The sequence below is a fragment of the Rhinoraja longicauda genome, chromosome 11 (assembly GCF_053455715.1).
Source record: "Rhinoraja longicauda isolate Sanriku21f chromosome 11, sRhiLon1.1, whole genome shotgun sequence".
Lineage (NCBI taxonomy): Eukaryota > Metazoa > Chordata > Chondrichthyes > Rajiformes > Arhynchobatidae > Rhinoraja > Rhinoraja longicauda.
In genome coordinates, this window is record NC_135963.1 from 59,268,943 (window position 1) to 59,286,569 (window position 17,627).

Here is a 17,627-nt window from a genome sequence, read left to right on the forward strand (position 1 = left end):
GCTGCGAGTGAGAGAACATCCAGGCTTCGGACCGTATGTGGCCGATCTCTCTTTGTAAGTCTATGTGTTGATACTGAAGTGTTGATAATTAATGTAGACACAAAATGCTGGAGCAACTCTCCAGAGATGAGGGCCAGGCAGCATCTCTGGAGAGAAGGAATGGGCGACGCTTTGGGTCGAGACCATTCCTCGGATAATGAATGTTGCATTCACAGATACTTAGTCAAGTGTGATAATGGTGACAAAATAGGAAAGAATAGCTTTTTAAAAAAGTCTGTGGAAATGGATGAGAATTTGTCATGACAATAGACAATAGACAATAGGAGTAGGCCATTCGGCCCTTCGAGCCAGCACCACCATTCAATGTGATCATGGCTGATCATTCTCATCCGTGGGGTAGAGTGGGAAAAATCATTGTGGAGTCATAGAATCACAAAGAGATACAGCATAGACCTCTTTCTTTTCCTTTAAAAGGGATTTGCCTTTCAAATATGTTGTACCATGTATGGGTATCTTTCTTCAATGATATTTCCTTCATCCACTCCATTCTTTCATTCCGGAGTCTTATTGGATAAAGATTTTAGCAATTCTTCCCATTGCTGACAGCATATCCCTAGCCTGCAGAAGGTGTCTGACCCGAAATGTCACCTGTAAGAGATGCTGCCTAGTTTACTGAGTTATTCCAGCACTTTGTGTCTCTTTTGTGCACCAGCATCTGAAATTTCTTGTTTCTAGCATATCCCTATTGTTGCTCAGAGTTGAGAAGTTAATGGGGGTATGATGGATCTGCTGGTGAATAGTTCTCGAGCAGAGACTGCAGTGCAGTACTTTGCTCAGCAGAGCACAAGCTACAGCACATCTCTGCACTAGCATTCTTTGTGCACCTGTGCATTTTCAATGTGTAGGAAGGAACTGCAGATGCTGGTTTAAACTGAAGATAGACACAAAAAGCTGGAGTAACTTAGCGGGTCAGACAGTATCCCTGGAGAAAAGGAATAGGTGACGTTTTGGCTCGAGACCCTTCTTCAGATTGAGAGTCAGGGGAAAGGGAACGAGAGATATAGACAGTGATTTTAGAGAGATATAGAACAAATGAATGAAAGATATATTATAAAGTAACAGTGATAACAAAATAAACAACCATTGTTAGCTCTGGGATAGGTGAACACAAGTTACAGATAATGAGACTCAACAAGATGACTTTGAACCTGGTGCATCAACTTGGGTGGGGAGGGACAGAGAGAGAAGGGAATGCTGGGGTTACTTGAAATTTGAAAATTAAAATTCACACTGCTGGGTTGTAAGTTGCCCAAGAGAAATATGAGGTGCTGTTCCTCCAATTTGCATTCAACCTTTGACCAATTTATATTTGCTTGTATTTTCAATCTTTGATGGGAAGTTGGTCTGGTGAACCCTCAGCATGTTAACCTGATTAAAATGCTGCACACCTTTTGAAAACAATGGCAGAAAGGAGGGTTTTGATTTGGTTTAATTAGCAGTTTAATTGTTTTCATTGTACATTTTTCATTTATTATATATTTTTAAATTTTTGGCAGGTGATTAGTTGTGAATACGCATTCACAAACATTCATTTTAAATTGAGGGATTTACACGCAGAGATCAAAGACGTGCAGGTTTCTAGGTTAATTGCTTGTCCCTACGTGTGTAGCATAAATTAGTGTTCGGGGGTGATCGCTGGTCGTCATGGACTCAGTGGGCCAAAGGGTTTACACACTGTATCTCTAAAACTAAACTGAGTAATGCAAGATCTGGCCCAAGTTCAAAGGTGCATCTTTTCCACCAGGTGTTCACAAACTTGAGATGTCCATGAAAGCATTTGAGAAGTTTCTGTATGGTAGACTGCTCTTGGAATTTAATACAGAGAAATGTGAGGTGTTGCATTTTGGGCAGTCTAACAAGGATAGGACAGTGAATGGTAGGGCTCTGGGGGGGTGTTGTAGAGCAGAGGGATCTTGGAGTGCAGGGACATAGTTCCTTGAAAGTGGCATCACAGGTAGAGAGGGTGGTCAAAATGGCTATTGGCACATTGCCTTCATCAGTCAGAGTATTGAGTATAGATGTTGGGTGGTCACGTTACAGTTGTGTAAGACATTGGTGAGGCCACATGTAGAATATTGTGTTCAGTTAGGGTCACCATGTTCTAGGAAAGATGTTGTCAAGCTGGAAAGGGTGCAGGGAAGATTTAAGAGAATGTTGCCAGGACTCAAGGGTCTGAGCTACAGGGAGAGTCAAGTCAAGTTTATTTGTCACATACACATACACGATGTGCAGTGAAATGAAAGTGGCAATGCCTGCGGATTGTGCAATTTTTTTTTACAATTACAGCGTATAAATTTAAATTAATACCGAAAAAAAAATGTTAGTCCCTGGAGTTATAATAGTTAACAGTCCTGATGGCCTGTGGGAAGAAACTCTGTCTCATCCTCTCCGTTTTCACAGCATGACAGCGGAGGCGTTTGCCTGACCGTAGCAGCTGGAACAGTCCGTTACTGGGGTGGTAGGGGTAGAGGTTGAGCATGTTCCGACTTTATTCCTTGGGGCGCAGGAGGATAAGGGGTGATCTTATAGAAGTGTACAAAACCATTGAGCAGAATAAATACACTGGTAAATACAGAGGTTTTTTTTGCCCAGAGTAGGGGAATTGAGAATCAGAGGACATAGGGTAACATTTTTTACACAAACTCTTGAAAGCTTTGCACATTTTGTACCCTTGCTGATATTTGTGTCAGACATTTTTTTTCCAATGGTATGTGGATGAGAGATGAGGGAAAGTGCTAACAAATAGTTCATTTGTAAAGTTAAAGAATCATGGCAGCACACAGATGGAATCCATGTTGTGACTGCGTAAGCAATCAAGTTTGTTCTGTTCCTCAGCTTTTTCCTCTTCCTTCAAGCCCTGCCTTTTCCCCTCCTCTCATTGTGATAAATCCAGTTCTATTTTAGCTTTATTATGGTCACGTGTACCTAGGGACAGTGAAAAGCTTTGTTTTGCATGCTTTTCAATCAAATCAGATGATAGTACACATACATTCAATCAAGCCAGACTCGATTACAGTAGAAAGAGTAAAAGGGAAGATTCAGAGAGCAGAATATAGTTATCAGCATTGTAGCGCCCAGTTCCATAGACAAAGTCTAATGTCAGCAACATGATTGAGGGGAATCGAATTGTACCCTAGCTTTTGGAAGAAGAAGGGAAGAAGTTGTTCCTGAGTCTGGTTGTGTAACCTTTTGAGTTTCAGTATCTTCTACAAAAGGGAGCGGGGAGAAGAATGAGTGGCCTGATGGGGGAGGGTGGAGAGGGAGGGGTTGATCATGTCGACTGCAAGGTTGCGTGATGTGCATGGAGTCAATGGTGGGGAGCATGGCCTGTGCTACAACTGCAATTTTTTGCAGACTTGGGCAGAGCTGTTCCCAAACCAAGCTGATTTGTTTTGCTTTGAAAAAAAACACAATTGGGACCGTTTACACCAATTTCAGTGGATCCCACATCTTACTTGGATTATCCATCCTGGCTTCATCCTGTGTTTTTCCACGTCAAAGAAACAAATCTTCTCCAAATTTACTTCGTACCAAATGATGTCAAGTTATAACTGAGCACTCTGGATAATCATATAAAAATAGAATTTGGCCTCTTGTGACTGCTCAGACATTCGGTAACATCACGGCTAATCTTTTACCTCCATGGCAGTGTGTTGCACCAATCCTTCATCATTGCTAGATTTAAATTATGAGACTATCCAGCAGGAGTGTGGGAGTAAATTCGTAAGAAGGCTGTGATTTTTTTCAGATAGTTGGGGAAAGGAAATGCCAAAAAATGCTTTAATGCTAACTTTGCAATTCTTTCTATTTCTTAGGAATGTTGTCACCTCTTATGCAGATATTCATGTGAGTATTTTATGCTGTTATTGCTCTAAAGAAAGTTATACTCGTCTGTCGTGTATAAAAGGTTGTTTTTGCATAATTTTTTTTTCTCATTTATTACAACCCATTATTGAAGATACTTTAAAAAAAATCTTTCCTTATTAGGGGTGGCTAGAACTTGGGAACAAACAAAGGGCTACAGCAGTCACAGGCATGAATGAAAAGAGTTCCAGGTCTCACTCTGTCTTCACACTCGTCATGACCCAAACCAAGGTACAAACCCATTTCATTTAAAGTTTGTCAATTTAACTTTGTTTTGAAGTAGCGGATGACAATTAAGCTGTATTTTCTTTACATGTTCCTCATTGTTGGCCATTTTTAGCCAACTTAATGAACTTCTTTATGAATTTTCACTAAACTAAAGTCCTATAACCGATCTTGCCTATTCATCATATAAACAAACACTTTTTTCCCAGGATGGTATCTCGCAAGTCAGTATTAAAACATGGTTTCCACCCTTAAAAATGATAACACTTTAATGTTTATTCTTATTTGGAAGAAATGTTTTCAAGTGCATGGCATTTTGGGAGGTCAATTGTAAAAGGAAAGTATACAGTTAATGGCAAGACTCTTAACAGTATTGATCTGCAGAAGGACCTTAGGATCCAAGTCCATAGCTCCTTAAAGTGACAACACAAATAGATAGAGTGGTAAAGAAAGCATATGGCATACTTGTCTTCATCAGTAGGGTGAGTGTGAGTATAATGATGAGTCAGAGTATAGGAAGGAGATCGATCATCTGATCAAATGGTTCCAGAACGGCAACCTTGTTCTCAACATCAGTAAAACCAAGGAACTGATAGTTAACTGTAAAAGAGGAAGGCAGAAGATCCACAAACTTATATTCATCAATGGGTCAGAGGTGGAAAGAGTCAACTGCCAAGAGACTTCCTGGGTGTGCATAGCTTTGAAGATCTGTTCTGGGCTCAGCGCGTTGATGCAATCATAAAGAAAGCTCATCAACGCCTCTAGTTCCTCAGAAGACTGAGGAGATTTGGTATGTCGACGAATACTCTCTTGAACTTCTGTAGGTGTGTGGTAGAGAGCATATTGACTGGTTGCATCACGGCCTGATTCGGCAACTCAAATGCCCAGGAACAAATTGAGATTACAAAAAGTGGTGCATCACAGTACTGACCTTCCCACCATCGAAGGCATCTATAGGAGGTTCAAACTTAAAACCACAGCCAGCATCATCAAGGACCCAAACACCACCCTGGCCATGCTCACATTTCACTGCTGCCATCGGGAAGAAAGTATAGCAGTCTGATAACTGTAACTTCCAGGTTCAGGGACAACTCCTTCCCAATGACCATCAGGCCATTAAACACTACGAATTCCAACTAAACTCTGAACTATGAACTGTCTTGGTTGTTCAAGGGACTGGGGTTTATTTATTTTGCACTATATAAGGCATTTTATTTATTGAACTTTTTTTAACATTTGTTTTTGTTATATTATTGTGTACTGTGCTTCCAAACCTGTTCTGTTGCTGCACGTAAGTATTTCATTGTTCCATTTCGGTACATATAACAATTAAACACTCGACTGTTGAGTCTGATTTGGAGTATTGTATACAGTTCTGATCCCCAAATGCAAGAAGGATGCGAGGCTTTGAAAAGGATGCATAAGAGGTTTACCAGAATGCTGCCTGGATCAGAGGCTATTTGGCATCAAGATGACTGACTAATCCTGTGGATAATGGGCTTTCTCACCAACAGGTCACAGAGAATGCTGGTCAATAACACCTTCACCAACCTCCTACACACATCAACTGGCTCCCCGCAGGGCTGTGTCCTCTCACCCCTGCTCTTCATTCTGTACACTGATGACTGCAGGTCTACCCAGCCAAACTGTCATTTGGTTAAGTATGCTGATGACACAGTTCTCCTATCTCTGCTCTCAGGCCCCTCACAGCACCATAGCTCAGCTCTTCATGAGCTTGTGGAGTGGTGCGACAACTCCTGTCTTGAACTAAATGCAAACAAGACCAAGGAGATGGTAGTGACCTCCAACAAACAGAAGGAACTGGCTGCGGCAGTCATCGCTACTATCCACGGGAAACCTGTGGAGATTGTTGAGGAATACAAGTACTTGGGCACAGTCTTCGACAACCTGCTGAAATTTGCCTCCAACACAGAGGGTATCCTCAGGAAATGCCAGCAGCGGCAGTATCTCCTGAGGAAGCTCAACTCCTTTGGGGTCAGCAAAGAGCATCCTCGTAACGTTTTACTACTCCTTCATTGAGAGCGTCATCACGTTCTCCTTCACCTGCTGGTTCCACTCCATCAGCCTTCAGAACAGAAAGCGCCTGCAGAGAGAGCACAGCCAAAGTCTGTTCCAAAATTATTGGACTCCCTGACCAATATGGCGGCGCTGCCCTAGCAGCTGCGGCTTACCTGCGGTCCGTTTGTCTTTGTGTTTTTGTTGTTTTTTTTGTCTTAATTGTAGATGTGATGTCGTGTTTTTTTGTGGTTGTGTACTATGTGTGGGGGGGTGGGGCTGTAAAATTGTAAATTTGTCCCTTCCGCACGGAGACCCGACCTTTGTTTTCTGGGTGGTGTCTCCGTTCCTGCTGCGGCCTACCATCGGCCAAACACCTGGAGCTGGCGGCCTCCAGGGTTCTGGTTCGCAGAGCCCGCGGACCGTACTTACCATCTGCGGAGCCGGCTGTCTTCAGAGGCTGTGGGAGCGGCTGCGACTCGCCTTAGGCTCGGGCCGCGTGGATGCCGTCATCGGGAGCTCCGGCAGTGGCAGCGTGTTCGCCCGCCCCAGATCGCGGGGCTTGGGTTGGCCCGCCGCGGACATTTCACCGTCCGGCGCGGCCTGAAATAGGCTGCGGGATTTTTCTCTGCTTGGCTTCGATGTCGGGAGCCACGACCGCCCCGACGTGCAGCGGCAGCGTCTTCGCCCGCCCCGGATCGCGCGGCTGTGGTCGACCCGCTGCGGACCTTTCACCGTCCGGCGCGGCCTGGAACGTGGCAACTACAACAGCCTGACCGCGGGAGAAGACGGCAGGGGAAGAGAAAAGACATTCTGGCCTTCCATCACAGTGAGGAGGTGACTGGAGGAGACTCACTGTGATGGATGTTTCTTTTTTTTTGTGTTTTGTGTTGGTTGGGGTTGTGTAATTTGCTTATTTTATTGCTCTTATTGTTGGACTGTTGGTGACGAAATCTCGTTCAAAAGACTTGTTTTTTGGATGACAAATAAAGATATCCTGAATCCTGACAGAGCCCTCCCCACCCTATGCGGCCAGCAGATGCGAAGGTCAGCTGGCAGGATTTTACAGGACACCTCACACGTCCTGTTCTCTGCATTTGAGTGGCTCCCCTCAGGACGCCGGCTTCGCTGCCCAGGCTGTGGGACACAAAGGAGAAGGGCAACCTTTGTCCCCAAGGCTGTTCAGCTCCTCAACTCTCAACCACCCCTGTCCCACTGCTCACTCTGCTAATCCCCCCCCCCCAAAATAGTTTGTGTACTACTCTACGTGCCTTTGTAAATTGCTCCACGTGGACAAATAAAGTGTTTTGAACTTGAACTTGAATGTTAGGCGTGGCTGAAGGGCCTGTTGCTGTGCTGTACTTTTCAATGTGGTACAGATTTCATACTACCTGGAGGGGGTATAGACAATAGACAATAGGTGCAGGAGGAGGCCATTCGGCCCTTCGAGCCAGCACCGCCATTCAATGTGATGTATGTAGGTTATGTAGGTATGTAGGTTAATTGGCTGGGTAAATTTAAAAATGTAAAAATTGTCCCTAGTGGGTGTAGGATAGTGTTAATGTACGGGGATCGCTGGGCGGCACGGACTTGGTGGGCCGAAAAGGCCTGTTTCCTGCTGTATATATATGATGATGATGATGATGATGATGATCATGGCTGATCATTCTCAATCAGTACCCCGTTCCTGCCTTCTCCCCATACCCCCTGACTCCGCTATCCTTAAGAGCCTTAAGGATAACATGTGCCTTATTTGGTAGTGTAATAAATACTTAGTGAATAAAACTCTGAATCCGGTGATTTATTAAACACAACACTTGCTGTGTTCTATGGAGCAGCACTGGGATGACACCTTCATTTAATAGTATATCATAAGCTATGGGAGCAAACTTTACCTTAAACTCTCAGAACACAAGTAATTTATTCTTTTGCTTTCATGGAATGCAGTATTGGAATATGATTTTTCTTTTTAGTCCTTTATAAATGGCCCATTGTTTGCATTATGACTTCTATTTGCCCTAAAACATTTTTCAAGTGTGCTTTTTTTTGGATGCTGCAAACCGTTCTTGTATTTTTCTGTCTTGATTAATTAACATTGACAAATTGGTATAAAATATATTTCATCCTTGGCACATAACAGCCATTCCTCAGATATACAACTCTAACCAGATCAAGTTAGACTTGTAAATATGACTGGTAAATATGGTGTTGCCAGTGAAAAACTGTTCAGCCTATTTATATACTTTTCCGTCTTCCTGCAGACTGAATTTGTAGCTGAGCAGGAGCATGAGCATTGTGTAACAAGCAGAGTAAACCTGGTGGACCTTGCAGGAAGTGAACGTTGTTTTACCTCTCAGACCAGCGGCAACAGACTTAAGGTCAATGCATTTCCAGCACTATTTTCTAGTAAAAATAGTTATTTGTCTGAATAGCCCCTTAATACCGCCATAAGTTTTTAATCTATCTTCTATATACTAAAGCTCTTGTCTGTTCGTTTGTTCCTGAACTACAGCCAAAACTGTACACGATAGCGCGACAATTTTCGACCCACCTTACTCACCGTCGTCCCTTTGGTGCTAATGGAAGAAGTTTCATTTAAATCGGTGTTATATTTTTTAAGTTATTCACTTTTTAAAGTTTAAATCTATTTCCTGGGAGGGGTGGGGGGGAGGGAGAATGAGGGGGGTTGAGGGGGAGGGGAAGCGGGGGGAGGGGGGGGGGAGGAGGACAGGGTGCTGCACCAATGCTGGAGAGGTTTGGGCACAACGGGTCCTTTTGGTCTAGTATATATTAGATTACTAAAACTCTCATCTTGTATATATATATTCGTGCGTATATATATTGCATTTTTTGTACGTACCCGAAATACAGCCAAAGCGGTACTCGATAGCGGTGTCAATTGATCAAGTTTTGTTACATTTTAAAAACAATTAATAAACTTTAATAAATGCGGTCCCCTCAAACTCCCCCCCCCCCCCCCCGCTGGGGGGACCAGCGCCCGCACCCTGTGTGCCCCGTGCCTGACCTTCCTCCCATGGTGCAGCGCCGCGACAGAGGGTCAAACAAGATGGCCGTCGCTGCCGCAGCAGGAGAGGTTTCCACCCAACGGGTCCACAGCTTGCTCTGGCCGATGTGATGACTGCCCGGGGCCGAGGTGAGTGGCTCCCTCTCCCCTTTCCTCTCCCCCCTCGCCCGCCCACAGCCCCGGGGGACACACCCCGGCTGCCAACGGGTCCACAGATTGTCAGCTGGGGGAGGGTTGCCGCGCCAGCAGGAGAGGTTTGCACAGAGAGTTGCCGAGCCCACAGGAGAGTTTTGGATCTAACGCCAATTTCATGTTATCCTGGCTGGGACTCTTTTAGTTATTCTTCAGTGTCACAGTTGATTCGTACGAATGTTTTGTCCAACATCATTCTGAAAGCACTTGTATTACATGGGTTGCAGGGGTTTCTGCAGGTAGTCCACCATCGCTTTCTTGAAGTCAATGGATACCCGTGATATCCACAACTCAGTGACTTTGAAGGTGGCAATCGTGTTGTGAGAGTGTAGATTGATTCTGTGATTTCATTTTTCTAAGTTCACCAATCTGGTCCCAGTAGTAAATGTCATTGGTGGGAGAGTTTGTTACTAATATTTAATTGAATTATTATGTAAAAGTTTAAATTTTGGATGTTTGTATTACAAGTAAAGTTGAGTAGTTCCCAGCCTTGAAATGATTATATTTGTCATTAAACCTCGTATGAAAGTTCTCACACACGAATGCTAAGAGAAATTGTTTTCTTAAGCTTCTTCTCTGTTACGCTAAATGTTAATTTGTTTGGTAAGGATCTAAACTAATCTCTTGAGATTTAGCTGATTTGAAAGTTTGGCAAGGAGACTGCTCTGTGAAAGGACACTGACTTTGATGCACTTGTTGTGTTGGTGTGTCAGAGGATTGTCTGGGACAGTTATAGTTGTATCTCTCCAGTCTTTGAAATGCCTATCGTCCCTACCTTAGTTCCAGAAAGGCAGAGATCATGACTGCATTGGCAGCTTATAACCCAACTCGATTTCTCTAACTTCAAGTAACCCTTGCTTTCTCTCTCTCTCCATCTCTCCCCATCCTAGTTCCCTGACCAGTCTGACTGTCTTCATGATTAAATTTTATCTTTGCATGCTTCATTGTTAGCTTCCCCTAACAATGATCTATTCTACATTTTCCTTGAACTGCTTCCCCTTTGATGTCTTGTTTTCACACCTTACTCTTCTATATCTCTGTGTCTTCGTCCCACCGACTCTCAGTCTGAAGAAGGGTCTCACCCCTAAATGACACATATTCCTTCTATCCAGAGATGCTGCCTGTCCCTCTGAATTACTCCAACATTTTACTTCAGCAACCATTCTGAGACTGAACCCACGGAAAGCGATGGGCACAGTCGGTGTCTCTGACTGCATCCTAAGATCTGCATGGACCTGCAGGCAGGAATATTGGTGAACATCTTAAACCACTCCCAACTCCAATCTGAGGTTCCCACCTGCAATAAGACCATGATCTACTAAGTGCCAAAGAAAAACAAAATGACTTTGACATATGCCATCATGAAGTGCCTTGAGAGAGAGCATATCAGCTCCTGTCTGCCGGACAATCTTGATCCACTGCCATTATTTTTCCATTGCAACATGTCCATAGCAAATGCCATCTCCCTGGCTCTTCACATCCCTAGAACATCTGGAAAACAAGAACAGCTGTATCATAGAAACATTGAAAATAGGCGTAATTGGACAAGTTGTCCTGATCCAACTACATTGACACCATGTCCTAGAAAGCACACCAACATCTCTATTTCTCAGGAGACTAAGGAAATCAGGCATGTCTCCTATGTCTTACCAATTTCTGCTGATCCATTAGAGAAAGCATCCTATCCAGATGCATCACAGCTTGACATTCACATGTCATGGGAAAGCAGCTGACATAAATGAAGACCACTCCGGTCGTTCCCTCTGCTCCCCTCTCCTGTTGGTCAAGAACAGTTACTTGCCTGCTTTAATCAGACTCTTGAATGAACCGGTCATATCCTAAGGATAAATTCTTGCTCTTGCACTCTATCACATTTCAGCTCTTGCACTTTTTGTGTATCTGCACTTTCTCTGTAGCTGTAGCACTATATTTTGCACTGTACATTTTCTCTTTTGCACTTCCTAATATACTCATGTGTTGTATGATTTGCTTGATACACTCAAAGTTTTTCACTGTATCTCGGTGCAAGTGATAAAAATAAATCAATACCAATCTTGTGATCCACAGTTTTCATTTTCACAACTTCTTGAAGTATTTTCTTAGGAGGAGAACTTGGAGCTGCAAACTTGCCTCAGCTATTGTTTTCCTTTGTTTTAATCGCACTCGTTTTGATTTGTTTATTATTAAAATATCTAACAGTCTCCTTGCCAGCTGGAATATTGCACCTTTATGATGCTTTGTAGGTGACACATACACCACTAGAGGGCTACCCTTTAACATAACAAGCACCTGAATTTTCTCATCTTTATTACAGGAGGGTGTGAGCATAAATAAATCTCTCTTCACCCTGGGAAAGGTTATTTCTGCACTTTCGGAATATTTTCAGGCAAAGAAAAAGGTCTTCATCCCTTACAGGGAGTCTGTGCTAACGTGGTGAGTTTTAATCACGGTATATTGCTCCCATCAAATGTTTAGTTTAGAGTACAGCGTGGACACAGGCCCTTCTGCTCACCAACTCTGTGCCATCACCCATACATTTGTTCTATTGTACACACCCGGGACAATTTATGGAAGCCAATTAACGTACAAACCTGGAATGTGGGAGGAAACCGGGGCACCTAGGGAAAACCCATGCGGTCACACGGAGAATGTACAAACTGTATAGGTAGCACCCGTAGCCAAGATCGAACCTGGGTCTCTGGTGCTGTAAGGCAGCAAATCTATCGCTGCGCCACTGTGAAGACATGTTTATGGTCCCATGACCTTTACTTTTCTTTGTTTTATATATATATATATATATATATATAGCACGATGACACAGCGGTAGAATTGCTGCCTTGCAGAGCCGGAGATCTCAGTTCAATCCTGACTGCGATACTGTCTGTACGGAGTTTGTACGTTCTTTCCCGTGACCACGTGGGTTTTCTCCGACATCTTCGGTTTCCTCACACACTCCAAAGACGTACAGATATGTAGGTAAATTGGGTTGGTATGAGTGTAAATTGTCCCTAGTATGTGATGGATTCAAGATGGGTTTATTATCACATGTACCATATGGTACAGTGAAATTCGAGTTACCATACGGCCACACCAAGTGAATAGCAATAAGACACACAACCACAAAATAAAATTTAACATAAACATCCACCACAGCGGCTCCACATTCCTCACTGTGATGGAAGGCAATAAAGTCCAATCTCTCCCTCTTCTCCGCGGTCGGGCCCCTCAAAGCTTCCACAGCCAGCGATCCGAGGCCCTCTGGTCAGGGTGATGGAACTCCCTCATCGGGACGGTTGAAACTCACCACGGCTTGGAGCCCTGACTCATTCTCTAACCAGGGACCGTGATGTTTAAACCGGGCTCCAAGATGTTAAAGTCCACAGGGCCGCGGTTGGAGCTCTCCACAGTCGATCACTGGCAAGGGGATTGCAGCTCCACGATAGTGTTAATATGTGGGAATCGCTGGTTGGTGCGGACTCGGTGGGCCGAAGGGCCTGTTTCCGTGCTGTATCTCTAAACTAAACAAATTAGAAATTGGATATAAAAAATGAAAAATCTGTTCCTAAAATGAGTGTGCATGGGAATATTTTACCATACTGTGCAGTTGGTATTTTGTATATCTTTTCTCATTTGTAGCTGCTCAGTCACATTTCAGACTCTGATTTTCTTTGCCATTAATTTGCTGCAGGTTATTGAAGGACAGTCTTGGTGGCAATTCGAAAACAGCTATGATAGCTACTATCAGCCCTTCTGCTTCTAATGTGGAGGAGACTCTGAGTACACTTCGATATGCCAAACAAGCTCGTCAAATTATCAATGTCGCAAAAGTGAATGAAGACTCAAGTGCAAAATTAATTCGAGGTTGGCTGACATTTCTCATTCAAATGAATTTGTATAGTTTATGTACAGTTTTAACATTGGTACGAGTTGCTTATTAAAAATACAAGACAGGTTATTAGGAGAAAGTAAACTATAATTTTAGCGCTTTCTCATTTGTAAAACTATTGAAGGAAGCTTATTCAAGGTAACTCCATTTTGTTTTAATTGCAGTTTTGTATACAAATTTTAAATTATTAGCCATTAGAAGCCAATTCTATGAACCCTCTTCCTATGATTTTGTTGGCATTTAATATATACTGTTTGTCGTTTTTGGAGCATTAACGTGTGTGTACTTAGGAGCTTTTTCTTATGATTGTATGATTGTGTATTATGTATGAAGCTGCTTGCTCATCATAAAAATATTTGAATAAATGGATAAAGACACAAAGATTACTTTGGTCATCAATAACATCAGCATGCTGTTGTACGGAATTTAAATTTTATTTGTTTTGCTCAAGCTGCAATAGGGAAATAAGGAGAGTATTTTACTTCAACTGTAAAATGTGTATCATAATTGGATTGTAAAAATTATTTTACTTTGTGACAATTGAAATTAGTTTTGAATCTGAATTAATGTTATGAACTAGGTTTCACCATGTTTTAACTGGTATACTTTCACAAGCTTGTAGTTTTGGTTGGAGCTCCACAGAATATGATGGGGAATAATCAACTCTTCAACTGTCCAGCAAGTGGATCTGTGATTTTGTCTTTGTATGCATCCATTTGTTTGCTGGTTATGTTGCTGCTAGCTTCACAGATGTTTAAGTGAAATTTATTAACATCTTTATTCCAGCCTAATCATTAAAACCTCTGTGTTTGTTATATTTGGTATTTTGACATCTCAGCATCGTCATTTGAATCTAATTCCAACTTGTTTCTTTTTATTTCTTGCTGAATCAGATCTGAAATTAGAGATTGAAAAGTTGAAAGCTGTTCAGATGAGTTGCCAGGGAATGCAGTCTGCGAGATACAAGTTATCCCAACGAGAAATAGAAGCCTTAAAATTTAAGCTTCGTCAACAGGAGAGAGAAATGGCAGAAGCACACAGGTAAGATGGTAAATCAGACGCACGAGATATAAAATATTTAGGATGGAACAACGAGAGAGAATTTGAATTCACTTTAAGTGCCACTTACAATCAGTGGCTATTGCTGCAGGCATACATTTCAAATGAAAAGTCTTCTTACCCATGACATACTTTTCCCCATCATTTAAATAAGTGTATCCCTCCATTTTTTTGGTGGCTTGCTGCCGATTGTATTGCAGACTACATGGCATTCAGTGCCTGCTCGCTTGTTGTCACTTTGTCGACTGAAACCTATCCTGTTTTTCAAATTTTATTCTAGTCGTACAACTATTCTTGCACACATTGTTCTAGCTATTTTCTACTTTTGTGTTAAAATAGAAAAGTAAATGGGATGTCATTTTTTAAAAAACATTTTAATCACTCATTGATAACAGTTTATGTTCATAAACTGTCTTTTGGTTTTACCTTCTCTCAACTATTTTGTATTTATTAAATTATTTAATCATTGCAACTGGCGTGGGGGAACCGCCGTGAAGGTAAGGGGAAGAACAATGGAGGACCCAGCGCGGGGGAACTACCGTGGGGTTAGAACAATGGAGGACCCAGTGTGGGGGAACTACCGTGGGGGGGGGGGGGTTAGAACAATGGAGGACCCAGTGTGGGGGAACTACCGTGGGGTTAGAACAGTGGTGGACCCAGCGTGGGGGAACTACCGTGGGGTTAGAACAATGGAGGACCCAGCGTCGGGGAACTACCGTGGGGGAGGGTTAGAACAATGGAGGACCCGGCATGGCATACTTTGTAACTTTGTCAGTGTTACTTTCATTATTAATATTCTCTGGCTGATGCAGCACACTTTCCTCATACAAACTGATGTGTGATGCCATTTATAGGAAATGGAGGGAAAAATTGGACGATGCAGAGAAGAGAAAACTTGAAGAAGCAAGAGAACTGCAGGTTAGTATATTTTTATGGTTGTTCAAGTTGTCCAAGTCAAGTTATTGCCATATGCACCTTCAGTGTGGTCACTTCCATTTTGGTGTTGTGGAACAATTTTGTGCAAAAAGAATATATTCAGTGTTCTGGGCATTCAGGTCATTGACAAAATGAGTAATCCAACAAAACAGTTGGTAAATTGTCTCCAATTTTGAGCACCCAGCAAAAGTCAAAGTTTTGGATGGAGTGATGCTCTCGTAGTTTTGTGGGAGATTCTCAGAGCAGCTTAATGATTTTACTGAAGAGCTTCCCATTGTTTTTCCAGTAAGGGATTTTGGGGCTTTGCTCTGTCAGAATGCTGGAGAATATTAGCAAATGTGCCAAAGAAATTAACCCCTCGGGTTTTTTAAATGTTGCAGGCATGCTGGGCAACCAGCATCACTGCTCTGGCACTGCTACTGAATCTGAAAACCTACCCCAGGTCTTCATCTTTGTACCAATGTCTATCTTGGAAGCAATAGATCTTGTGTAGGAAGGAACTGCAGATGTTGGTTTAAAATGAAGGTAGACACAAAATGCTGGAGTAACTCTGAAGAAGGGTCTCGACCCGAAACGTCACCCATTCCTTCTCCCCAGAGATGCTGCCTGTCTCGCTGAGTTACTCCAGCATTTTGTGTCTAAACAATAGATCTTTATGTATTTAAAAAATATTTTATATATTTTGATTGATAGCAATTTGAGAGTTGGTGATCAGGATGTGAGAGTGTTTTTCAAAATGATTCGGTGGGGGGGGGGGGAATCTTTACAGATACAATATTAAAATCCTGCTATTAATCGAACAATTGCTTTTAGTAGTAGAGGAAGAACATTTCACCTGCTGACAGGAAACTCTTTCCACAGAAAGCAGGGATTACTTTTAAAGTGGATAACAGTTTACCGAACTTGGTAAATTTGAATGAAGATCCACAGCTTTCGGAGATACTCTTGTATATGATAAAAGAAGGCTCAACAAGAGTGGGGAAGCAACAGCCCAACTCCAAGCATGACATTCAGTTGTCTGGGGCACTCATTGCTGATGATCATTGGTGAGTTGGAAAATTCAGAATTTTCTGCGCAGCTCAATATGGAGAAAATTATGGCCTATTTTTCTTCTAAACATTTTATACCAATTTCCTTATGGTATTGGATTGGAAATATTGAAAATTTGAAATTACAATTTAATTTGTGTGGATACATCCTTGAGAAACAGGTCAAACGACTAGGCATTTGGATTGCAGCATCACATGAAACAGCAGTGACACAGAAGTGGCAACCTTGATTTACTTGCTGGAATCTTGCCCTGTTTGAACCCACATGATACAGTGTGATTCTCCATAATATTTAATGGGAAGGCAGGATTTTCTTTTACTCCATTAGGATCCCAAGTGGGTTAGATTTTTTTGTTCTAAAACCCAAGATCCTGAGAAAGCAAATTATGAATATAGTGAAATTAAGCTGATTTAGACCGTAAAATACTTTAAAACATTAATTTGGTTTTCAGAATGTACTTGAAATGTATAATCTTATCTCCAAAATATTATATGCATAATTCTTACTTGCAGTGTCATACAAAACTTAAAAGCTGCAGTTAGTATTGCACCAATAGGAGGTGCAAATACATATGTCAATGGACACCTTATAACGGAGTCAACAGTACTGCATCATGTAAGTAACTCTAATGTGGTGTATGTTAACTGAACAAGCTTTCCCACTAAGCACCATTTATATTTGTTTTGCTCTGCATGGTGTGGGTGTTTTTTATGTCATATAAAACATAAAGTAGTAGTTGTCCTGTTTTAAACAGACCATATGGTGTTTATATTCAAAATAAGAGAATGTCTTTTAGCAACTACTTTTGGTCAACAGGGTAAATATGGCTTAAATGTATAATGCTCATTTTTTTGAGTTGCGTTGAAGTTGTGCTGTTCTTCTTGGGAGAGATCTCAAATTCATTTAGTCCATAATCATGCATGGACATTTCATGCAAAGGAGAGCTTCAGAGTAGGTTGCCTGCTTATCTATTCAGGAAGAGAAATGACATGACTGTCATGGAGAGAAAGGACTGAATAGAGAGTGGAAACGAGGATAAATGGGATAAAAACAGAATGCAGGAAGAATTCAGTGGACCGAACGACATCTGTGGAGGAAAAGAGACAGTCGATATTTTGGGTCAAGATACCAGGACAAAGGGAACGGGAATGATTACTGGTGTATAGCAGAATGTAGAAGGGTGGGATAGAGGCTGGTTGGTGGTACATGGAAACCAGATGGAGAGAGAATGAAGGGTAATGGAACCATGTTGAGGGGAGGGGGAGTGGGGACTGTTTGGATAGAGAACGGTGGAACCAGATGATGATGGATGCC

The 17,627-nt window shown here is 42.2% G+C and overlaps 1 protein-coding gene across 1 annotated transcript in view; it reads left to right on the forward strand.

Moving 5' to 3' along the window:
- Nucleotides 1-17,627, forward strand: part of kif14 (kinesin family member 14) — a 60,865-nt gene that overhangs the window by 8,791 nt on the left and 34,447 nt on the right. Inside the window, exons 6-15 of the mRNA XM_078408065.1 lie at nt 2-54; nt 3,876-3,906; nt 4,048-4,155; nt 8,427-8,543; nt 11,697-11,815; nt 13,071-13,243; nt 14,162-14,309; nt 15,182-15,245; nt 16,125-16,309; nt 16,826-16,928. Coding sequence (XP_078264191.1) covers nt 2-54; nt 3,876-3,906; nt 4,048-4,155; nt 8,427-8,543; nt 11,697-11,815; nt 13,071-13,243; nt 14,162-14,309; nt 15,182-15,245; nt 16,125-16,309; nt 16,826-16,928 — 1,101 coding nt within the window. The remainder of the gene's footprint in view (nt 1; nt 55-3,875; nt 3,907-4,047; nt 4,156-8,426; nt 8,544-11,696; nt 11,816-13,070; nt 13,244-14,161; nt 14,310-15,181; nt 15,246-16,124; nt 16,310-16,825; nt 16,929-17,627) is intronic.